This window comes from Amblyomma mixtum, chromosome 6 (genome assembly GCF_055824585.1).
Source record: "Amblyomma mixtum isolate Tamu chromosome 6, ASM5582458v1, whole genome shotgun sequence".
Taxonomy (NCBI): domain Eukaryota; kingdom Metazoa; phylum Arthropoda; class Arachnida; order Ixodida; family Ixodidae; genus Amblyomma; species Amblyomma mixtum.
In genome coordinates, this window is record NC_143017.1 from 53,506,069 (window position 1) to 53,531,277 (window position 25,209).

Below are 25,209 nucleotides of genomic sequence, written 5' to 3' on the forward strand. Positions count from 1 at the left end.
AAGAAGTGGTGCAATTGATTCTCTGGCGCCATGGCCGCAGTGGGGGCGTCGTGGGAGAGAGGGTGGGGCCTTGGTCGTCCTCCGCCGCAGGGTGGCGCTGATTCCCGGGCCTCTTCAATGGCCTCATTGAGCGCATCGCAACCCCGGGCGTCGCCGGCCCTGAGCACACGCGTGCGAGAAATCTCCCGCTTTGCCTGCCGCGTGTAAACAAAACTGTGCCTCCTTCGAGATGCCAAGCAGAAAAGATCGTGAGGAGTGTATTTTGGCGCCTATGCCCAACACGTTGGGCCAAATTTCCTCCCATCTTAGCGTTAGGCTTGGTTAACTTGAAGAGTCTAGTCATCGAAAGATATTACCCAGCCCAGTTCTGATAGGAAAGAGATTGAGGGGGAAAACAAGTTTCCGTCTCGCGTAAAGAACTGACTGGCTCTGAGCGAGCGCGCCAAGCGAAGCAGCGGCAGGTGAAACTGCTTACATGGAAAGCGCGTTTTTTTTTGTTTGTTTGTTTGCGCGGACAGAAATCGGGACGCAACTTGACCCGCTGAGGTCCTCCTAGACTGCAAACGTTTGTCAATGGCATGTTCATGTCCAACATTCTGGGACAAAAATTTCGAATACTGGAAAATTGTAAGACACTGTTATATGGAAGTATTGAAGGTAATGGTCTATTCTTCCGATGCGCAGCAAAATCTTTCTTTTAGCGTTTTTCCATCGCTTGCATCGAGCATAAAGACTGTCGTAAAAAAATCAGTGGGACACACTGCTGACGATAGCAAAAAAGTTAATAGTAAAAAAAGAAATGCTAGCCTGCCGACGGGAGATCGGCGAATTTATTGACTGATACAGGGAATCTTATATGTCAAAAATTGAGTTCGTTAACTCTTTCCCGTTAAAACATGATTTTGTGCACAATTGTTGAGTATGATTAATGCTATCATGGAAATGCAGCGGCGATTATAGCCTTTTAAGCAGCTTTACGTGCTAGCTCCTGAGATGCAGTAGATTAATGATGGAAAGTAATTCCCAGCAAATGATGCGACACTGAGGTTTCATGGCAGTAAAAAGCGGGCCCTAAAGGATGTAAATGCACTAATAAGATAAATAATAAAATAATTCACGAAAGAAATAAACCCGACCTGTTGCAAATTCGGCTGATATCAAGTACGTCCGAAATGAATTAAAATATTGCCTTCGCGGTGCACCGGTGTGCTATTTTAGCGTTATGCCAGCTGGGTGTATGGTTACTTGGTGCATAGTTTGACCAAGCAACATTACACAAGAAAACACCCAGCTGATTGTTTGGTTAATTGACGCATAGCTTGACGAAGCAACATTACTCAAGAAAATGCACTGTAAAGATAGGAGATAGGACCTCGAGACAAGCGCTTGTCTTGTGGCCCACAGGGCACGGGCTGTATCCTTGTGCCTTGAATTGCACGTTTGATTTCTTTCGGTCATTGTTTCGAGCAGCTTTCGAATATCATAAAAGGATTTTAGTGCCAACACTACACAAAAGAAAGAAGACAACACGGGCGCTTTTGACAGTGTCTGACAACCAGCTAGCCCAGCAGTTAACTCTTTTAAAATGCTTTTCAGTATTCCTGGCTCAAAGTTTATGCTTCTGAACGAAATCTCGCACCCAGCAAGACGAGCAGCTGCTGGAATTTTGGGGAAAAAACCGGTCACGGAAAGTACTGAGGCTGGATCGTTCGCCTGTACTTTAAGCTCATTTCAACTGCTTAACTAGGCATACGATTATTGCTAGTTCTAAGGGACAAGAAATAGAAGGCTAGAAGATCGGGGTCCCTTCCCATGACCTTTTCCTGCGCCTTCGCTTCGTGGAAACCTCAGTAGCCGTAATCAGATTAAGTCCATTCCTATGACTGCTCGCTAAGAGCATTGAAGAAATAGCCATAAAATTATCAATGAACGGAACCCCTGGATGAAACAAGAAGTAATTCACATCAAATGGTAGATTGAAAGACTCGGGCAGAAAAGAAAATTTCGCACCATCCCCGACTGCCATTTTCAACTAAATTCATTAATTAGGCTACATTAGCATGGACGCGAAGTGCGAAACTACACGGTAGGACACTATACACTATATGGCTTTATTGAAACCTCGCCCAGCAAATTTTGGTGTCTCTTATATAAAAAAAAGCCACTTTGTACAGACAAATTCTCTAGTTGGAAAAGATCGCACAAGAAACTTCCATTAGCAACGGTCAAAAACATGTGCCCCGTGAGGTACGGGCAATACACCGTGTCGTTTCGCCCTGTTTCTGTTTTTCTTCTGCGTCGTCTTTTCTTTAGCTTTTTTGTTCCGTTATGGTACGAATTCTCAGCTGAAACAGTGAGTCGCATTTTTCGTTTTGTTATAACACCTACGACGTCCTACGAGCTTTGTTAACGTGACGCTACCGGTTGACGCTCTGCCTTGCCAAGCCAGCGCCGGGACATCCCGACCCTGGACGCAGCGGTCGCGCCGCGCAGCGGCGTTGTCTCGCCACCGACGCCACGCTCCAGCGCGCCCTCCAAGGACAGCGTAGGGGCGACCCGATGCGCCACGTCGGCTGCCCGGCCGGAAAAGGGTGAAACAACGGACGCGGTGGAGGCAGACAGTGTACTTGGGTTTCGTCAGGCATTTTTGTTTGCGAGACCAGCGCTGGATGCAGTGACACGCTCTCGGCTTGTCTGCGATCTTCTTTCCTTTTGTCGTCATTCCCGGAGCGATATGCATTAGGATAGGACTCGTTTGGCTGCTGCGCAGTATTGCGAGATCGGGAAGTACTGAATCGTTCACGTATGTCTCTTATGACGTCGTTAACCAAACTTAATGAACGTTTGCTTTAATGCAACCGCTAACTTGAAGGCAAAGTTCTTTTTCTTTTCTTTTTTGTCATGCCAAGTGAAGTTCTATGAATGCAGGCCAGGGGACTTATTGTTCAGACCAGCTGTAGTGGCTTGCAGCTATTGCAGCAAACCGTACGGCGTCCCTTCTTTAATTTATTGCTGTCAAATTGATGGCATGAGAGACATCAGACACTGTTGCTGAGTGCGACTAGAATTCTTACATCAAGTGAAATTCCAAATTGCAAGTGGCATTACGAGCCTAAGCTAACGAAGACAAATGTCATCGCGCCTAAAAAAGGATAAAAGCAGCTGCATATTGCCTTGACCGGTTTGCATGCGCTTACGACATAGTTGAGCAACATTCAAGGCGCGGACAGATATAATCAAATTTTCTATCGACGCTTTCCCGACTGCGCTGTTTTTTTGTGTGTGTGTGTGTGATATCTCGCCCGTGTCCTGTCGCCGGCTTTCCCAAATTCCATATAGGCAGTTTCCTAAGCCCACTATAAATGCCCGTTGTCAACTCCCTGAGTGTGCCTTGCAAAATACGTCCGAACCTTGCAATGCGCGGCAAAGCAGAGGGGTGCGGCTGCCAAAATATGCTTTTACTTTCGCACTCCCTCGTTCTTTTTTTTTTTCCAACTGGGCTGGAGGGTAGTGAAGCGGCCTGTTTACTTAATGCGGCTTCTACGTAGAACGACTGTGTCGCAGAAGGTTTCGCAAACGGAAGGCTTTAATGGTTTCACGCGCCATCATGCAGGAATGGTTTCGGCAATCTCTACAGGCTAGAGATAAAGCTGCACGCTGGCACGGCGTAGACGGATGACTGGCATAGGGTCCAGCTAGGCACGCCACACGGAAAGAAAGCAAGGGGTTGCCGGTATACTGTCACCGCTGACAACTTGGGAGGGGGTGAGGTTTGGTTCTCTTTGCGCAAACAATTACACTGCGTATAGGTATCAGCGCCAACGCTTCTTTTGCGTCATTGCATTTCAGCAATTGAAAGCGTAAATGATTCTAAACAATTGTACTGCAGATGAGCCGACAACAAAAGTTGATAGCATTCCCGATTACTCTGAAACCAGCCGACCCATCGATCGATAGGGCGGTGGGTCGGTCGGACAAAGCATGCAGGCTGTAAGCTACAGCTTCAATGCGGCGAACGACTAACTAAATGATGTTTCAAGACTAGTTGCTGTCGAGCGGATATTGCATCCATGTTATGTGTTAAGCGCATTTATAACAGGTTTCTATATATTTTCAGCACTGAAACTGCCGATACAGGATACGTTTCTGAGCATACGCTGAAGGGCTGCCGTTGACTGGCGGCAGACCAATAAATCTAACAGGATTTTCTTTCTTGTGTAACCTAAATTCAATGCGTAATTTAATAGAATGGGAGTAATGCGGTCTTGATGTCAGAAACCGAGATGCCTGTTTTCCCACATTGCTCGCGTGTTTGGATAAGTTCATTTTTGTAACAGTTCATTAGTCTGCCAATTTTCTAGCTTTTGTCAGTGGTCTCTTTGCTTTTATATTAGCATTTCAATACATTAAATTCATTGCATGGCTAAATTTCGACCATCCCTTGTCCGGTCCCTACGTGTCCGCTCATCTTTTGCCCGTCGGTCCACTCAATTGGACAGGTGTGCTCCTCTGAAAGGTGCGGACATTGAACTTCCTGAAACGAGCCAGCGCCTCTTATGCATCTAGCGCCGTACTACATGGGCTTCATCGGGAGCCCACGAGTCTAAGCTCACCTGGACAGCAAAGAAGCACTCATTTATACTTGCAAGCGTAGCTGAAAGCTCCGAAGAATGCACGAACCTTTATGGGAACTCCGTTGAGAGACGCGCAACGAGTTGCCCGTACCTATCACATATGATGGAATATACTGTTACGTAACAAGCAACAGAGCAATCCAGGCGTAGCATTAATTAGCTTTCAACATTTCCTTCTATATTCCAATCCTTCGTTAGCAGCATTTCTTCCTCACTTGTGCTTGGTTGAGTGACAGCGGAGGAAAAAGTTACTTTGGTCCGTATGGTTCAGCACCGACTAATTAGTTTTTTGTGCGCTCGATTGAGGAGCATGAAAGCTTTTCCCCTAATGGGGCAAATATAGGCTGAGCGAATGCACGTGGTTTTCCGATTAATCACTAATGGCATAAATCAAATCGAAACGTATTTGTTTCATGCTGTAAGCATTCTCTGCCAAGCAAGCCTTTCTCCAAGATACGGGTCTTCAAGCTGCGGCCAGCATTTATTGCCGAAGCCAATGACAATTCTTTACAGTCTTCCCTAGTATGACATACCGCGAAAGAAATGGTATTTCGTGCGGAGCCGTTACCATTTCGATTGCGAGCGTTTCGCACTGCCGCCTGCCCGCGATCTACGGCACCCATCCGAGACGGGAGGCGATGGCCAGCTAGCTATGTTAGACTAGGGCAATTAATGGAGCTTGATCGGGGACCTCTTTATGCGCCAGTAAAATTGTCAAAGCAATTGCACCAGCGTCTGTAGCTACAGCCAGCACTGAGTTCAAACCGCCTTGCGCAGATAAAGTCAGACCACACATACGACACAGCATGTTCAACAAGCAGTCGAACGAAGCACAGAAACCCTTAATAACGCTCTTTCACGTCATCGAGGTAGTCGATCTCAGAACCATTTCCGCACTGTAAAACCTGCAGCGTTGCTGCCACTAAACTCTTTGTACCTCCCGAAATGACCACATCGGAATCGTAGAAACCCAAGTAACTGCGTCTCGTTTTCCTCCGTCGGGGTCCCACACGCACACACCCCAGTAAGGAAAAAATACTGCGTGATCCTCTTTTGTTTCCTTCCGCGCAGCAGGCTCCACCAGCAAACGGCGGATCGGCCATCTGCGCTGCGTCGCCGAAGTTATCTCACCGCGTGCTAGTGACGTATGGCGCATGGCCTGCGGCGGAAGGCGGCAGCGGCAAACTGGGCAACTAATGGTCCGGCCAAGGCTACGGTGTCCTATAAACGGCGTCGCTTTGGTGCCATCCACGTCCCTCTCCCTCATCACCTTTCCCTCTCCTTCTCTCTCTCCCCATGCGTAGCCCTGGTACTGCTACGGCCGCGGCGCCAGCTCGGCAACGCTTAGGACGAGGCAACGTCTCTCTCTTAGCGATCAGCGGGCGGCTGCACGTTTACGTCCGGAAATAACTTGATTGAGAGCGAATCAACACCATGCCTCCTTCTATTGTACCAAGGAACCCGTGGGGTGCGGATGGTGGCGCGTTTTTTCTCTTCCTTTGGCGACCCGCTAATGCAGAAGCATGCGCAGCTAATCCACGGAAATGATGAAACCGGAATCTTGACCTCGTTGTGCTCGGAACAGGAAGCGCACGTCGAAGATAAATATACTTGTTTACCATGACTAAAAGTCTTGCTTGGGCTCGGTTAGCGATACGCACAACAACGGCTCAGACATGAGAAGACACAGTTTAATTGACGCTGTGACCGGCCTTCGTCAGAAAAAACAAAGGCCGTTCCCGCGGGCCAAAACATCGATTAAATTGTGCCCCCTGCCGTCTGAGCTATTGTTTTGTATGTGTATATGTAACTTCTGGGGCCAGTCTTGTTCAAAGAGTCTGCTTTGTAAGTATGTAACTTCTGGCTCATAGTGCTTTCTTGCCACTGTCTGTCTATATGCGTATATGTATATAGGAAGACGTTAGTAACTGACAATCGTATTGACTGCTGTTTGTCACGGACGAATTTTTACGAACTATGCTTTGGCACCGGGTTGATATCTGGGTTCGAGACAAGGTGGAAAATGTACACCCGGCCTATTTTCCCGCAACAACACGGACGCTCCAAACACCGCCGTGCAGTGGGCTATATGACGAAGGGAAGCGGAGAAACAGATGAAAATACACGCGCGCGCAGTAAGAGCAACGAGTTTGCAGCGTATTTCACCGCTCCCAATGAGTGGACGTGACAGGCTGCTTGCCATATATGAGTCCATGATACGGATGAGAAATCGGCCGGTTGTACAGAACGCGATGATTATAAATAATAATGAAAATAGTAGTTGCATAGGTACGCCTGCAGATAGTCAGTTTGCGTGGCCAGTGCAAGTTCAGTCCTGATCCTTCTTAGGAAGATGATAAACGCTTCCGAAGTGGGGTAAAGAAATCCATAAAAGTGGCTTCATTCTGTCTTGAATATGAAATACTAAACGCCCCCGAACATCTTCCCGCACTACTTCCCTACTGCATTCTTGTTTTGCTTTTGTGCTTTTGAGGCGCATAGAGGGTCACTTGCAGCAGCCCTAACTTTCAACTGGTCTTGGAAGGTGTGGCTGACGGTTCGTCCCTGCTTACGCATAACTTCAGCTTCAGTGTTGCCGTGTACATGCTTCACTACACGGTTTAAAGGAAAGTGTTGTGGCCTACAGAATTTTGACCAATTCGGTGGTTTTGAATTAAAAACGCAGTAAACAAAAGATCTAAGCAGCCTTTTCATTTCGTTCCTATATTTTGGTTGGTTTATTGGTTTATTGGGTTTAACGTCCCAAAGCGACTGAGGCTATGAGAGACGCCGTAGTGGAGGGCTCCGGAAATTTCGACCACCTGGGGTTCTTTAACGTGCACTGACATCGCACAGTACACGGGGCTCTAGAATTTCTCATGCCTCGTCAACGTCTTTCGCTTATCCCGTATCTTTAGTGCACCGTTCTGAAAAGTAAACACTCTGACAACACCACTCAAAACCCATGCTAAGTCAAACATCCCTTCAAACGCTTCAGCTGTGCCTTGCCTCACGGACATGTCATCTTGATCACACTACTGCATATGAGGCAGAACACCGGTCTCCGCACGGGGCAGCATCGATCGGGGTCTATTTTGGTGCCTCCGTTTAGCTTGTTCTGCGAAGTCAGTGGTGGGGCGACACAATCGCGCATCTCTTTTGCGAATGCCCCACTTCCAGCGCGATAAGGCTAGAGTTTTCCTTCGCTCCGTACAGGCTTGGTAACCATTCGCTGTTGGGCACAGCAATCTCTGACGATGGTTTCAACCGACACCAACATTGCAGACACCAAAGACGCTGTCATATCTTCTTGATTTATTGAGGCTTGGGCAAGAAGGCACCACTGTTTAGCCTTTGGCGCTTATCGATTTGTACAAAAGATCATATACCCGAAAATCAATGAGGTCGGCAGCACAAACTGTTTGTTCAACAGTCGCTGCTGATGTACGTTGATGTCTCCCGATTTCTCGGGTGTGCAATGCGGGATGCTGTTTTCTTTTTTTTTCTCCTCATTGGTGGCGGTCATATTTCCATACCGTCATCCCTTATGTTGTGTGAAATAAAAACGACCAGAATGAGCCCTGGTTAGCCTGCTGACACTTCGTTAGCCCTATTCACTTTTGTCTCGTTTTTCGCGCTTCTGCACTCTTCCATGGTTCCAGTATTACCACCTACCTTCACTTTCCTCTTTCACTCCTTTCGTTCTTTTTCTTCAGCTGCTTCATTCCTTCAGTGTGCGCCCTAAATCCTTCCTTTCGTGCCCCCTCCTTAATACCTATAACGTGCCTGTCTCATCCTTCTTCAGTTGTCCATGCGTTCCGTCGTTAATTCGTATTTATTGGCACCCAGTAGCAGCAGCAGGGTGATTCAAGTTTACCGCCCTATCTACACATTGGCACCTCCACGTTCGTCTGTATTCTCTAGGCGAACGCTCTATGTGAACGCCAGAATCGCAGTGCCTATTCAAGGATGTATAGGGACGACTCCATTCACACTTGCCTAGCGGGGACCGACCGACCGACCGACCGACCGACCGACCGACCGACCGACCGACCGACCGACCGACCGAACGACCGACCGACCGACAGCGTATTTCTGTCTTGTACGAGCCCCTCGCCCTCTCGAACTTTCTATCAGCAGCTAGGAAAAAAATCTTTCTTTATCTGCTGCCATCCTCTTGGAATTGAGAGGGTAGCGAGTGCCACCCTGCCTAGTAAATTAAAATGGCTTTTTATTTATTACGTACCTTTGTTTTCTTCTTTTAACCCTGTGAAATTCCTTCCACATTGTAAGCTACTTTCTATGTGCAAGCTCTATATTTTGATATCTTTGACAGCTAAGGCCATTTTTTTCCTTTTTTTTTTTTGCGCCACCAGAACTCTAGTTTTGTCTTGCTCGTGTCTACTGCTTATTTCGTAATGTTGCTCTGACTCTGCATAAAACCCACCTGTATATCTGAAGGCTGAAGGTAGTCACGCCACCCTTATCATCCTGTGAGGCGTGAGACCGGACGTGGGTGAAGAGGAAATACATAGTGCCCTGATCCGAATCAATGCATGTATGTAGAGCTCCGCGCATCCTCTCAGCCGTTCACCCGCTTCTCATCCGCTCACTCGGCTCTCTTCCAAAGCAGATCCGCTAATCTCGGAATGATCGCTTCGTCTCCGCGGTGGGGATACATTCGGCGGGTGCCGCTCCCGAGCGCCTTTCTTCGTTCCCTATTTCGCGGGTCCGGGGAGAAGCTCTTACAGAGATTAGCCTGACCGCTTTCCTTGGCCCCATTAAACCGAAACGACCGCGGGGACAGTGGGCACGCGCATTCGTCACCGGGGTCGCCATGTAACGAGGCTCTAGCGACGACTGCTCGGAGCCACTCAGATCTGAACTGCTGCTTCGCACCTCGGATGCTTTGAAGCGTTTCGGGAGCTGGATTCGCTTGAAGATTAATTCCATCTGTCTGTTAGTTGCTCGGCACAGCTGAAGCGACAAAAGAATGCAAGCGAGGCAGTTTGGTAAAACGCATTGATCGTGGCTCTCTGGTTAGGCGCTGGAAAAATAACAACACATGGCAAACTGATATTTCATCATTGTTTTAGAAGCTGCGGGAGCTGTTGGATGAAACCCGTTTATCTCAGTCTTGGTCGCGATGTTCTCCAAGCTGCATGCGGCTGTGTCTTCATTATTTTAAGTGAAAAAGGTGAGCGCAAACAGAAGACAACCCACACAGAAGAGGCAAGGGCAATCTGTCTCGCCTTTGTGGGTTGCCTTGCGTTCGCGCTCACCTTCGACCCTAACAATACCCTGCACCAGCTCAACGAACCCCAACCAATGTTTTATTTTCTTTCATGTCATGGAGAAGCTTTTTTCACGCAGTCACTCATAACAACCACGACGTGAATGGCGGAACTCTTGGAAGGCAATATGCGACTATTGGTTTGCAGCGGACTTGGATGCTGTTGCGCCCTAGAATACGGTTGAACCGTGTCCTCATCCAACATCAATGATACATTGGCAAAAGAGCTAAAAGAGATGTCAGAATTCTACTCGCTTTTGTGAAAATAAATGCTATGTCTCATCTTGCTTTCTTAGTTTTTCGACATCTTTGTTTTTTATGTACTGCAACTACTCCTTTACGGAGCGGGCACAAATGGTAAGTTTCGAAACATAAATAATAAGAAGCAGAATCTCAGCAGTCGTTCACTCATTCACAGAAGATGAATCTGCCTGCAGTCAAGTAAAGGCTCTTCCTGTACCTTATTGACGAAGATATCTTGCGCCACGAACGCCGTAGTGCATTGAATGGAGTCAAGCTGCACAGGCATATGAAACGTAACGTCGCCGCATAGGCAGCGAAAAAAGGCTATTTCCTTTTCACTGCCCTATAGAATATCTCGACGCCCACAGCTTCTAGTCAGAGCTCTCAACTAGCAAACACGGTCCTCAGCTGGTACTACACTACATCGCGAATTGCTCAAGTTTTATGAGTGTCGGCAATAAGATGGAGGCGGCATTATGTGTTGCATGCGGCGAATAGAGAAATGGAAGACACCACGTTGCCTTATAGGTCTACGCAATCTTGGTAGAATTACTTTTTCTTCGATGAAAAAACCTTTCTGCGGCATCGCTGACACTTGAAAGCCTAGTACGCGTCTAGAACACTTGTAGCAAGTAAGTATGAAGAAACATAGTCGACTGCATTCGCTTCCACTTTATTACGGCCGAAATTCTCGCTCGCCACTGCGACAGTGGCAGTCTCGATGCTTGCACCTTTTCACGAGTGATTTATTTTGGGAGACTGTTGCGTAACGTGGTATAGGTTCTTCGTATACTGTGGTGAAACAAGGAGTCGAGTTTGTCCAATGCCTGCCCACGCGTGGCGACTCTGAGTTCGGTACCTCAGGAACGCGCATTCAGTGTCGCTTTCGCAACGAGCGCAACGTGTCACGTGACGTCGTGCGTACATGTGGAGTGGGCGCGAGGTTGGTGCGGCAAGGCTGTGTTGACGCTTCGCTGCACTCTGGCTGCTGTACGAGATAAAGACACAAAACTGCAACAGCGAACGGAGATGCGAAGTCCATTAGGTCACTTACACGCGCGGGCAGTGACTGAAATAGACTAGCGCGAACAAAAAGGAATAAAGTACACTGGACGAATGGCCTGGTCTTCTCGCCTGAAAGACTCCGCCGTGTGTCGCAAACTTTCCGCTTATTTCGTAAACAGGCTTTCAAGTGTAGCTTGTGCAGAAAAATGGAACTAGAGAGGAAACAAAAACATTAGGGCCATAACTGGTGCACATGCGAGGAAGGTTGTCACACGACAGTACTTTCGAAACAGGGGGGTGTACCGAAAATGTTTTTCTTGAAACTGATGCTTTTTTTTTCTATTAAACAAATGGGTTGAATAGCGTAACCTTTTTTTTTTTTTGTTTCTGAAGACGAGTGTTTCCTATCTCCTACACTAAGCAAATTCCGTCCGCGGTAAAGAACGCTGTAAACTTTTAATATCAAGTTGAGTTGGTAATTTCTGCCTGCATCGATTTATGTTTTTTGTCTTATTTCATGAGCACGGTGTCCAGGGTAGGAGTGCGGTGGAGGAATCTTGCGAACTGCGATGCTAACTGCGGCCTAGCTGTGCAAGAGGCAACTTCATAGCGAGCACGAACTAGAGGCGTCGTTTTACTTGCACGTACTACGTTGCTTAACACAAGCAATGCTTCGTGCAGTTTGAATGTCACACATTTCAGCAAAAAAATCCAAATTAAAGGTACTGCTGGCGTTCTGAAACACCTTCCCCAAACTGCAACACCCTGCAACCTTTCTTTACGGCTGCAGATTTTCTTGCTGAGATAATTTATTTTGCGGATAATGATATAATGATGATTATATTTTGCGGATTTGCCCAGTCGAATGCTGTCAGTTTTGAGTTTGAAAAAAGTATATCTAGTGGTGACGCTGTAAATACGAAGAAGTCTTGTGCAGCTGTTTGCGTTCGTTCACAATTTTGCTTTTTTTTTTACTTTTACACTTTTCACAGACTTTCCAATAAGCACTCCCTGGTTGTCGCCATTTTCCTTGCTGTACAGTTGCTTGCGCTTGGCGCATGCGTCGAAGAAGTTGTAATGCAAGCTTTATATACCTGTTCAAAACAGTCCAAAGAGCAAGGGTTTTGGGACCTGCATGCCTGGGGTGGAAATTCCAGTGAGTGCAGGTTTTTTTTTTTATTAGGTACTATTTAATACTTCAGCGCTTGTCTCTTGTCCCGGTGTTTTGCGCTGTTCCGTCACAAATGAATAACCAACATGCCCAAGCTAGTGTCCTGGCTGATTTCATTTCTAGTACTTCAGCGCTTGTCTCTTGTCCCGGTGTTTTGCGCTGTTCCGTCACAAATGAATAACCAACATGCCCGAGCTAGTGTCCTGGCTGATTTCATTTCTAGTACTTCAGCGCTGTCTCTTGTCCCGGTGTTTTGCGCTGTTCCGTCACAAATGAATAGCCAACATGCCCAAGCTAGTGTCCTGGCTGATTTCATTTCTAGTACTTCAGCGCTTGTCTCTTGTCCCGGTGTTTTGCGCTGTTCCGTCACAAATGAATAACCAACATGCCCAAGCTAGTGTCCTGGCTGATTTCATTTCTAGTACTTCAGCGCTTGTCTCTTGTCCCGGTGTTTTGCGCTGTTCCGTCACAAATGAATAACCAACATGCCCAAGCTAGTGTCCTGGCTGATTTCATTTCTAGTACTTCAGCGCTTGTCTCCTGTCCCGGTGTTTTGCGCTGTTCCGTCACAAACTATTTAATGGTAGATATAATCTGTTACATAATCTGCGTTCAACACGCAGCACACATTGAAACATCAATGACAAGAGATTAAGGCATAAAAAAATCGAGTATGGCACCTTGTTCGGCGACGGAGAGGTTCTCAACCGCAGACTGAGTTTCCCATAAGCAACACTGCAGCAACAATATTTCATCCCGAACGTGTAAATTAAAGCTATACCTCAAAGTCAAACTGGCGCACCTGTTTTTCTTGCGTATGAGCAATGTGCAACGCCTTATTCGTCGCTTATTACATGGTCTGGCCTTTATTGCTTCATATGAATTGCTTCTTTGACTAAATGCTTGAATTTCAGATCTCTGAGTCTGCTACAGAAGTTGATATTTATTGCCTGTTTAAAGTCTGTGGTGATATAGAAGAACGAAAAGTCTTGTGGGTTGTGACGAGTTTCCTAGTGCAACTCGTGATGTCAGACCTGAAAAATAAGCTAAAAACCTGATGAGGAGTCACGCTGATTCATGGGCCAAGACTGAACTGAGAATACGACAACATATAGTCAGCTGGAAAACAGCGAAACAATGACGTGTGCGTTGTGACGCGTTCGTCCTGACGTGTGCGCTCAGTTTCCCGAGTGCTCATATACACTTTCTTGCACGGTGAGTCGCACCAAGCGGAGCCAGCCAAACATTTATTATCACTTATCTTTTTATAACTTTTGTCATTATTAATTTATTACCTTTTATGCTAGGTAGTTAACCGCTTATAAGGGAGTATGGAGTCCTTTTATAAAATAGAGGGCGCTAATTTTCATTTTACTCCCACATAGTCGTTTTCGTGTTCAGAGTGCATCTAAGAGTATCCTCAAGGAAATGATCGAAAAAAGAACAGAGCGAAGAGGTGGGGTATTAACTGCATTGTATGTAATGATGTCATAATATAATGAAGCTGGGCACATTATGTTCAAAAAAGTTGTAATGCACAAGTAAACGCGTAAATCAAGCACATACCCAGCTTTCATAAATGCTTCAAAGACGGGCGTCCAGGTCGGCATCGCAAGTTGTTCCAGAGGCACAATACGCACGTAAACGTGCGGCTTTTGTCAAATGTAAAGAGCCCAAGGAGTTTGCTTCTAAGCTTTGTGGTGGGGCTCATGGTCCATCCATTGGAGTCCTAACTTTCGGAGGGGGAATATGAAAATCCATCTCACCTTCAAGAGATTTGGAGCGCTGGTGATGCGCACTGAGTCACACTTCACTGCCAAGAATTGAGCTCCTTGGGCTGTTTATTAATGCGAAATCATTATAAGGCCCATGCGAATGAAAAGCTGTCACCGGAAGTTGTCCGCAGACCGTGTCCGCAAAGTGTGTCCTCTGGAAATGGTACCTCTCACGTGACCTCGTACGTCAGAGCCAGATTTAGTTGACTCAGTGAGGTTCAGAGTTAATCAAGTCTGTTGCTGTGGCTCAAGAAAGGTTTGGTTTGGTTTGGTTTATGGGGTTTAACGTCCCAAAGCGACTAAGGCTATGAGAGACGCCGTAGTGGAGGGCTCCGGAAATTTCGACCACCTGGGGTTCTTTAACGTGCACTGACATCGCACAGTACACGGGCCTCTAGAATTTCTCGTCCAAAGAAATTCAACCGCCGCGGCCGGGATCGAACCCGCGTCTTTCGGGTCAGCAGCCGAGTACCATAACCACTGAGCCACCGCGGCGGCCTGGCTCAAGAAAGAATGAATAGAAAATTGCATGGGCCTGCCCAATGGCTCGAGCTGAGTTACAATCGCTGCCACGTGCAGGCTGAGGAGAGTTGAAAGAGACGTGAAAGATTTAAAGGAGACGCGCGCGTCGCAAAACTCCGTCCGCCAAAGCGACGACGCTGGTTTTAAGAAGAGATACGCTAGCCCCCCCCCCCCCCCCCCCCCCCTCCTTTTTCCCCGACAGTGCAGAAGCTTTCACAGAAGAGCCACTAATCTTGGAGAATGTAGCAAAGAATAGGCCTTGGCAGAAACCCCTGCTCTCGCTTTCGCTTCTTAACTGAGCCGGTTATATAATGTCTGGCATTACCTCGCTGGGAGCGAATGAAAACTAGCTCGCAATCTTTGGAAAATATACAGAGGTGCGTGATAGTGAACGCAGTTGACAAGATGGGGCAGGACATCACTAATTACCTTGGTTATTGTCTTATATTTCACTTACTGGGCAATTCGCTACCAGGTGCAGGCGACGAAAAATCATTGCCAGCACGTGTAATGCCATTCAAGTCAATGAATCAAGCACGAATGCTGCTTCTATAACTAACTAGCCGAATCGCTGGCAGCACAGCCCATTTCTGGCAAAAGTGGCGCTTCCAGTTATCATGCAAGAAAACTTGGATGCCCACCATTAAAACAGCGACTGTGAGTGAAGTGAGCCCTTGTCGGCTACAAAAAGCATGCCCATTCTGATGTCGCCTTTTACTGCTTTCGTGATACCGAAGGAAACTCGTAGGTACGATGGCCGAGTGTCTAAATGTAGGAAGAAGGAGAACCATTTTCCTTCAGCAGCCATTCTCTGAGCTTACAATTCGGCCAAGAAAGCCTTTTGTTTTCTGAAAACGTTTGTAACATTCAGATATGCAAACAGCGAGTACTAAACAATCCAGTTTTTGTTTCAACTTTGGGAAAATGGATTTTACGCCTAGGCACGTTAATATAGGAGTACCAGAGGGGGCGGTTCTTGAGAGCAAGGTTTCCTAATTAGGTAGGTTCCACTGCAGCACGGTAAAAAAAATTTTCTTCTTCACATTAGGCTAACGCTTGAAATAGTGAGTATTTCTCCTAGAACCATGTTGGTTATTGCCTGGTATTCTTTTTCGAGTGCCCATAAAAGAATATTCTTCATTACGTCTGGAACTGGTACGGTAGACATTACTACTTCTACTGCAAACTTCCACTTGGACGTCCGTTGTTCATGCACGTCCAGCAAAAGGTAACATACAGAAAAAAAAAGTTAATAATAGAAATAAAGTTGATATACCTCCCTGTTACACCTGGTGTGTTACACGCAGAAAGTATTAATGACACCATTCAGTCACCAGTTCATTGGTGGCATAAAAATGGCCTTTTCACTTTGGCCTCACTAGAGCATACGGTGTGTTTCTATAGTTGCTCTGCGGAATCTACGGATTTCGCAGGAAACAGGTTTAATTTTCCGAGGATGTAGAGGATTAAGAATATCGTCTGTCGATCTAGGGAAACGCCATTATTTGACGGCTATTGAGGCATACCACTCACCCGCAAACACGTACATTAGAGCCATCGTGGTTCCTGTTACCCATATACGCCTAAAGTCTTTTAACGCCCCCTGGCTGAACCATTTATTGAACCGCCCCATTACAGCTACCACTGTCGCCAGCGCGAAGAACGAGCCAGCCTTGTAAACAGCTCCGGTTCCTCGAATGATAGAGCTGACGAAACGCACTTTCCTGTTTCTTTTCGTATTTCGCATCTTAACCACAGCTTGGAACATACACGCTGGAAAGAAAGCTTGTTATAGGCGCACTTTACTCTTGTGAGTCGTCTAGTTGGCCCCGGTGGGAATTTTTACGCTCAAAATATTTTGCGTGAAGTTCAGGTTTGCTCCGTATGGTCCTCTGAAACCATAAGGCAAACGCTGCTGTTGCAGTCATACGCACACGCTATTATGAACTGTGAGTCGTGAAGATAACTTGTTCAAATACCTAAATTGCTACCTTTGGGTAACATTAGCTTTACATGCACGCAAAAAAAATAATAAATGAAGTTACGGTGCTTGTTTTTTAGGCGCAAAGCGACGTTGAGGAACGACAAGAAAGGAAACAGACGCCAGAAAGGTCATGTTTGAAGAGAAGACCCATGCAAGGCTAATTGCTGGCTCTCGCGGAACTCTCCTCCCCCCTCTATCACTTTCCCCTCTATAAAGCATAAAAAAACAGCGCAGAATAGTGCAGGCCATTAGTTCTGCTCCCGGAGCTCAGGAAGTGGCGTCAATGAAGAAGGGAGCCGAGCGTAGCAGAGGAAAAGGCTGTAGGCAAACTTGGCCTGCTTAGAACAGCGAACGGAACTCGCCCGGTGACCGTGATTGACGCCGACACGACTGCCTCTTCCACGAGAAAGCTGGTGGGCGACGCGAAGGCGACTTTCGGAGGCACAAGGCTGGCCTAAAGCATCTGCTTTACGCCTCCGGAAGAGCAACCGCGACTCTCCCGTGACACTGCCGACAAACAAACGCTGTAGCGCATGGAACGGAAGGCAAAAAATATGGGTGAGAAAAAGAAAAAGTGGAGAAAGGATGCCTTGGGTTAGAAAAGCTGTCTAGGCAACGAGAGTGAACGCTGACTGGGTCTGCGCTTTGTGTCTCCTTTCGTGCTCACACTGGGCTTCCCTTAGTGACTCGCACAAGTTGTTTAGATAAGGATTGATACGCTGAACTACATCACGCATTCTCTTGAAAAGCAGGATTCTTTGCTAGTCCAACAGCGGTGAAACTGTTTCCAGTGTAGAGAAAAACCCTATGCTATGGTCTAATGATAAGCTTGAACTCAAAGAGAGTTATTCTCAGTTCAAATTCAATCACTTTTCATAGTAAGAAAACGCGAACATTAGGAAGTAGTGCAGACATTTGAGCTAGTTGGTACAGCAATATCTATTTGCGCAGTCTTTTCCAAGAAGAGAATCGGTACTGCCGCGATTCGCATTTTGCATTTGTGAGCATGGATCGCGCAATATCACCTGAGTTTTAATTCTAAATTAATAAACGATCTTGACAGCTTAAATAAGCGTGTGTGGCCCCTCCGGAGGGGAATAATATGTTGGGTATTTTCCTAAGCTTTTTACAACGGTTATAAGCCTAGCGTACTGTGCCATTTTATACGGGTGCATGTTGTTACCGTCGGCTAGCTGCAACAAGCAGGCTTGCTGTTTAGAGGGAATAATGTTTTCCTTGTTATTTTACAAGGTCAGAGGTAAACGAAATGCTCAAAACATTTAAAGCATCAAAAGTTGAACTTCTAAATCACAGAACATACCGGACAAGCAAAAGACAGCTAGGAAGGAACAAAATTTAATCGAATGGCCATATTTTGTAACCTTCGTTCGGTCCTCTGCCATTGATCGCTGCTCCCGATGACGTTGGCAGCGGGGATGACGTCACGCTAGTGGTGTGAAATACACGCCCTCAATGCAGCTTCATTAACGCGCTCCCCATGGCCAAGCCGCAATGGCGGTTCGGCGGAGACGCTGACAAATGACACAGCCCGGCAACGTGTTCGACACGTCTGACGAGCTTGTCTGACGATACCTTTGTGTCGAGAAAAAAAAACATCGATGAAATAATCTCTTCCGCTCTGAACAAGCACAATGCAGCGGCAATTCGAAGCAAACGTCTAGCAGTCATTCTCCGTTGTTTAACAGTCGCGTACGAGAAAAAAAAAAGCAAGCGAGCCTCTTCGATAATGTGACCATCTGGTTTTAATTACATTTCTAATTACACTCCTTCTATATTTTCTAAGCAGTTACGCCATTCTGGGGAGCTGCATTCCATATTGTCCTTGCCGTTTCAACTCCCAATAGGAAAGCATTTCGCGTTCAGCTACAAAATTTCCGTGACTGCTTAGCTCGAAAGCGTCGTTTCGACTTTCGTCGTTGTTGTTTCCTTTTCAGTAACCGTGCTTCACCTTCCTGCTTTCCTCGTCCCATTAATACTCATAAGGATGACAAGTACGCCGTTGTAGCCCATCGTACTCAAAATAAGTAGCCTACACCCTCCATTAGTCACCCTATTCTAGATGGGCAGTTTGCAGCCATCCTTTATGTGAGTCAGGCTGGGCACAGGAAAATTGTTTTCTTTCGAAAACCGTTAAATCTAGAAAGACCAAATTTAAAACCTTTCCCCAACGTTACTTTGTCAGTAAGTTAACGGCTTCCAGAAACTTGAACAAGCAGACTTGAATAAATAGCCGAGCATGTATTTGGCGATCTAACAGATGCATATAAAGGCGGTGGTCTAATCTTTACTATCGTTGCCTCCTTTTCCGGGAGAACATTTCGTGCGCTAGCTGCCTGGTAATTAGGTTTGCAACGCCTCACGGTGATCTCTCTTTCTCTTTTGTTGAGCATAGCCGAGGTTGAACATAGTTTTGAACACGTAACGTGTTCAAAAGAATCACGGCCTCCGGTTCCGACGAATAACATGTGAAGCAACAAATGATGGTTTATTATCATCACACTAAGACAATATTTGCAAACTTCCACATTCGCGAAGCATGCGCTTGTTGCACGACTGTAATTCACTCTAAGACGGCTACGTGCGATAATTTATATTTGTTTATTCATTTCTCAAAACTGTCAACCCATTTTGCCATCCTTACAGGAGTGGACAGGAACGTATGGTATACTTAAGTATAGTTTCATGTTTCGGCATCGACCAGGTAGTTTGTTAAAACGTTCCCGTCATAACCTACGCTGCAATGTGTACAGTACAAAGTAGTTCTAATGTCCAATGTTCGACCGGTTTCTAATCATACATATTCGTACACTCGCCTCCTTTATGCAAAACTGTGTTCACCTTTCTCAGGCAAAAAATTTGAAAATTGGAAAATTGTAAGGCACTGTTTATGTACAGTCTGTCAAAAGTAACCAGGCTGCACGCTTTTCTAGTCGTATATTACAGCTATTATGCTAGCCCTCAAACTCTAAATCTCTGGTATGGTAAGATAAGAACCCCTGTTCTCACCTTCAAAGAACTTTTTGATCTTTAGGGAAGCCTGTGAGGGCTCTGTTATACGAATGAGAAGCAAACCATGGAGCCTGGTTTCTTTTGACAAAGACTGTACATATTTACGACAATGGTCCATTTTTCTGGTATGTAGCAACGCCACTTTTTTTACAGTGTCTCCACCGATTGCGTCGAACAGTTGAGACTGCCATAGAAAACCAATGGGGAACGCTTTTGACGACAGCAAAAACGTGAAAAACAAAAATACAAAACTGCCGTTGGGTGATCTGCGCATATATTGATTATTGAAGTGAAATCTTACATTATACGTACAAATTGCGTTCATAAACTGCTTCCAGCTCAAAAATGCCTTTGTCCAGAATTGCTGGGTATGCATATGCCCACAGGGAGCGGTGCTGAGCCCTCTCCTGTTCAATAATGTCCTTATTCACATAAGAAGAAACCTTCCGCGAGGCGTCCGCATAACAATTTATGCTGATGATATCTGCATCTGGACCGCATCACGCTCTCGCTGTATCACCCAGCAACGCCTTCAGAGAGCGCTATTGTACATTTCGTTGTACCTGGCTTCCAGAGGTCTTCGTCTCTCGCCAGAAAAGAGTGTTGCAATAGCGTTTACAAGAAAAACGATGACCCGATATCCGCTGCTCCTAGGCGGACGATCGCTGCCATATGTACGATCTCAGCGATTCCTGGGTGTTGTAATCGACTATAATCTGTCATGGTCACCTCAGATCAAAAAACTCCGCGAGAGGATTACTGCAGCATCGCAAGTGTTTAGGTTCATGGCGGGAACAAGGTGGGGTAGCAACTGCCGATCAATGCTTTTGCTTGAAAAAGCCTACGTTGAAGGAACCTTGCGCTACTTTCTACCAGTGCTTCAAAGATTATCTACATCAAGCAATAAGACTCTCAATGCCGCACGGAACAACTGCCTGCGAATAAGTCTTGGCCTCCCAAAGGGTTCCTCTGCATCAGGAACAGTAGCGGAGGCAGGATGTCTCCCACTAGAGGTGATTGCCGCCTAGGAAACTATGCGTACCCATCTCCGCCATGTCCTGCAAGGGAAGAAGCACTTCCTACACCGTTTCCACCTAACTCACAGCAACTCTAGCTTTGGCCAGGCAGTGCAGCTCCTGCCCCTTCCTACTATTAATCAGCCACAGAAACTACTACCTCTGGCCTTTCCTCCATGGACACTCTCTCCTCTAAAGGTGAAGAAGTCTGTTCCAGGTGTGAATGCAAAGAGCCGCATGCCACAGGCAGCGCTTCTGCAAGCTATTCTCGCCTACTTAATCGAAGAATATACGCAGCACACCCATATCTTCACCGATGGTTCAACTACTAAAGAAACCTCTTCTTGTGGCCTTTATGTGCCCTCAACAGGCCATGCCCTTTCTTACCGGCTGCAACGGAGGACATCCTCTACAACAGCTGAGCTTCACGGCATTAAGGAAGCTGTTTCTTACATCCTGCGCCGAACCGCCGGCCGTTGGGTTATCTTCACCGATTCAAAAGCATCTCTGCAGATCCTGGCCAACCTGCTGAAGAAAACGAATCACCAGCCAGTTTCCCTGGACATCGGGTATATACATCATTTAGCTATTGCCGCAGGCCACTGTATAACATTTCAGTGGGTACCTGCTCACTGTGGCATTCTGGCTAATGAAAAAGCAGATGAAGCGGCCAGTAAGGGCCATCAACATCAGAGATACATTCGTAGTTTTTTCACGAAATCTGATGCGTCCCAAATGGCTAAAAGTTTTGCTTACGAAGAAACGTATCGGCTTTGGAGTTTGCCGACACATCAGTACCAATTTCTTCACTCAATCGACCCACATCTTAGATCAAGACTCTCACCCAGAATTCCTCGACAACTGGAAACACTTTATCACCGACTTCGTATGAATGCTGCATATACAAACGGCTTGCAATACCGTTTTGGACAAATGAACAGTCCGCATTGTGACAACTGTGCCTCGATAGAAACTGTGCAACATATCCTGCTTGAGTGCCCTGCGTATGCTAACGAGCGTGCGTACTATGAACATTGCATGCAGAAGCTCTGCCCAGTGCCCCTAACAATGGACAAAGTTTTAGGTCCCTTAGCCTGCTTCAGGCAACAGAGACTTGCAATGAACTTTCTTTTCACATATTTAAAAGACATTGGACATCTCGATAAGCTCTAAATTCACTTGCACGTTACCTTCATGCATTCTTCATGCAGTGAACTTCGTCAGCCCATTTGTCGGATTATGCACTCCATCATTCCATAGGTTACATCAATACTCGCCATTGCATCCTTAGTACCCATTTCATGGCCGCATTTTATCTTCGTTTTTTTTTCTTCCACCTCTTCCACGCTGCTCTCCTTCAGTCTTTATCTCCCAAATTCCCCTCCCTACGCAGAGTAGCATGCCAGCGATATTGATACGCCGGCTAAATTCTGTTTTTTCATTAAAGAGTCTCTCTCTCTCTCTCAAAAACCTTTAACTGCGGCGTTGTCACAGCCTGTTATGACCGGCGATATTGCCACGTATCATTACGGTGTCCGTTCGTTCGCGCTCAAGGCCGCAGGAAAGGGGTGTTATCATTTTTTTTGTGTCGCGAGAAGCGAGTGGACGAATCTCGATTCATCACAGGCAAGAAGAGCTGCATCTAAGTTTTTCCAGATTACTGTAGATGATCTTGACCCTTTATCTCGAAGTTTCCTCGCCGGCTTTAAATTGAACGATGCCGCGAGCAGCGGACATTCGTAGTTCGACGACTGACGAGCACGCTTGTTGCTGACACCGCCGCCGAGTGATTCAGTTCTTTTGCGGGCGCAAGTCAGCCCAAATAAAGAGCTTCGTTTCTAAGACTGGTTGGTGGCTTAGTGACCGCTGGACTGCCGTCACTACAACGTGACAATATTATAACCACCTCGTTAAAGAGGTGGAAAAGTGGAGCTGGCTTTTCCTTCTTTACTGACCTGTGCTTCTTTCACTATCACCTTCCCAATTCGCGCTGGCAGGCCTGTACCCGGAGTCTCATGGGATCGTGGCCGACGCCATGTACGACACGGAGCGGCGCGACCTCTTCCTGGGAGTGCCCACGGCGGGCAGCTCGGCGCCCTGGTCCCACTGGTGGGAGAGCGCCGAGCCTATCTGGCTGCTCGCGGAGCGAAACAGGCTGCGCTCGGCCGTCTACTGGTAAGCAGTGATTCCGCAGTCGCTCTGTTGACGACTCTACGATTCATTAATTACGTCATTCACTCATTAATTCTTTTTGGGTGGTGGATTTCTTCGCAATGTAGGACACACGTGTGCAGGTCCTCCACTCTTGAGAACACATTTTTCGAAAACAAAAATTTCAGGGGGGCACTTTGTTGACCTAAAGTGCGCTGAGGCGAAAGCCTTTAGCGCGGTGTTGCTGCTTCTGTCACTGATGAGTGGTTATGACGTTAATTAAGTACACAGTTGTTTGCGAATCTTATATGCTGAAGACACTGGAGGGCGTCTGGGAGGCAACCGTTTGATTCGACGCCTTTCTGCAAACACTCTCCAGCGTCCTAGACAAGGAAAACTACATAGGCGTTGGCAGGAAGGAGCTTCAATAAAAAAAAAATGGCAGGAAGTAGCGTAGCCATTAGAACGCTCGGCTGCGGAACGTTAGGGTGGTGGTTCGAATCCCATTGTGCACAAAGATTATTTTTCTGGTCTGACTAGAAGGAGCGTGACACCTCTGCTGGCAATCTTCTGCTGACAACCCTCTGTCGGCAACGATGAGGCATTCAAGGCTTTCGCCTTAAAAGAGAGAATAACAGTAAACCAACTCTCAGTACGTGCTAGCGAAGGTGCTGTCGGACTGTGTACTTTTGCCGGTCGTTTTCTGCTGCAACTAGATAACAGCAGCGCACCTTGCTCCAGATTTTTGCAATCACAGGAGTGCATAACAGTCCTGCGCACGTTATGATCTAACGTGCATTAATCTGGATGCGCATACGTGTCTGACAAGGACGGCTTTTGCGCAAGAGAAGTTTTAGTACGTTGACAATTACACACCCGCGAATTCACTCTAAGGTTAGTGTTTTCTTTTATGAACTTCAGAAATGTACGCATCCCCCACTAGCGTAAAAACCGTTTTTACACGCCGCTCAAATTCCACTCGGCAGCATACTATACCACCACATACCTTATTTAAATGGAATTTGGCCGAATTATGCATATCCTCAAAACATTTTCGCTTGTTGTTTTCCGCAAATCTGCACGAAGCATGGTATTGTACTCACGCAACGCGGTACGTTTTCATCTACGTTTTCTTTGTTTTGTTAAAGAAATAAAGGACGTAGCACGCGTCTTGCGATGCGTTAGACACGAATGGAATAGGGCTCGTTTTGAACGCAACTGCCACTAGCCGCGCGTCCGCCCTTCCTCTACCCATAAAATGGCGCATAAGTGTGTTTCAAAGCACAAGTGCAGGGACGGGGATGCGCACCATTGACTTTTTGGCCCCGATGAGAAGGATGCAGGGCCACACGTCCTCTTCGTGCTAATGATGTGGCGCCTCCTACCGGCTCGTACCGCAGGTGGCCCGGCTGCGAGGTGGCGCTGAACGAGACGCGTCCGGCCATCTGCATGCCTCAGCGGCCCGTGCACGGCTGGCGGGGCCTGGACGCCGACTTCCGCCGGAAGCTGGACGAGGTGCTCGAGGTGTTCGACACCGACGAGCTCAGCCTGGCCATGCTGCAGTACGGCGCGGTCGCCTACTTCGGTACGCATGCGCTGCCAGCTACTAGTCGTCTAGAGTCGATCACGGATTAAGGGCAGGGGGTTTACGATCCTAGTTGAAATCAAGAGGAAGAAATGGGCTTGGGCAGGGCATGTAATGGGAAGGCAGGATAACCGCTGGTCCTTAAGGGTAACGGAGTGGATTCCAAGGGAAGGCAAGCGTAGCAGGGGACGGCAGAAAGTTAGGCGGGCGGATGAGATTAAGAAGTTTGCGGGGTTGCGTTGGCTGCAGCTGGCGAAGGACAGGGTTAGTTGGAGAGACATGGGAGAAGCATTTGCCCTGCAGTGAGCGTAGTAGTCAGGCTGGTGGTGATGATGATGTTTACGGTGATGCTTTCTGTGCATGAATCCAGTCAATGATTTGGCACCGCTTGTGCGCCGGTCATTCCTTACTGTCAAGACGGCAGGCAATGAACCAGCGAATAATCGGAACTTAGACACCGAAATATCAAGCCGTTAGCGATTTCTGCATGATCGCATTCCGGAACCACACGGTAAAAAAGTGATGTTCACAGCCATCATGCACCAAGATAACCATACAGGAAAGCATCATATATTGAAAGTGCTCAACGATGAGAAGTATGCCGGTGTTCCTGGCTACAGGGAAAAGCAATTAGACCTATTTTAGCATACCGCAGACGTATCAGCGGGGACGTGTATTGGTTTAGCGGACGCATCCTGCGCATACGCTGTGACTTGAGTGGGGCCAGGCGGGGCCACTGCGCGGGCGCAGCCAGCGTCCGGTAAACCAGCATATACGTCCACGTTATTCCGTCCCCGCTC

The 25,209-nt window shown here is 47.0% G+C and overlaps 1 protein-coding gene across 1 annotated transcript in view; it reads left to right on the top strand.

Annotated features, from left to right (window-relative positions):
• Positions 1–25,209, top strand: part of LOC149339140 (glycerophosphocholine cholinephosphodiesterase ENPP6-like) — a 64,744-nt gene that overhangs the window by 24,481 nt on the left and 15,054 nt on the right. The window contains exons 2-3 of the mRNA XM_089547963.1: positions 22,671–22,848; positions 24,225–24,409. Coding sequence (XP_089404089.1) covers positions 22,671–22,848; positions 24,225–24,409 — 363 coding nt within the window. The remainder of the gene's footprint in view (positions 1–22,670; positions 22,849–24,224; positions 24,410–25,209) is intronic.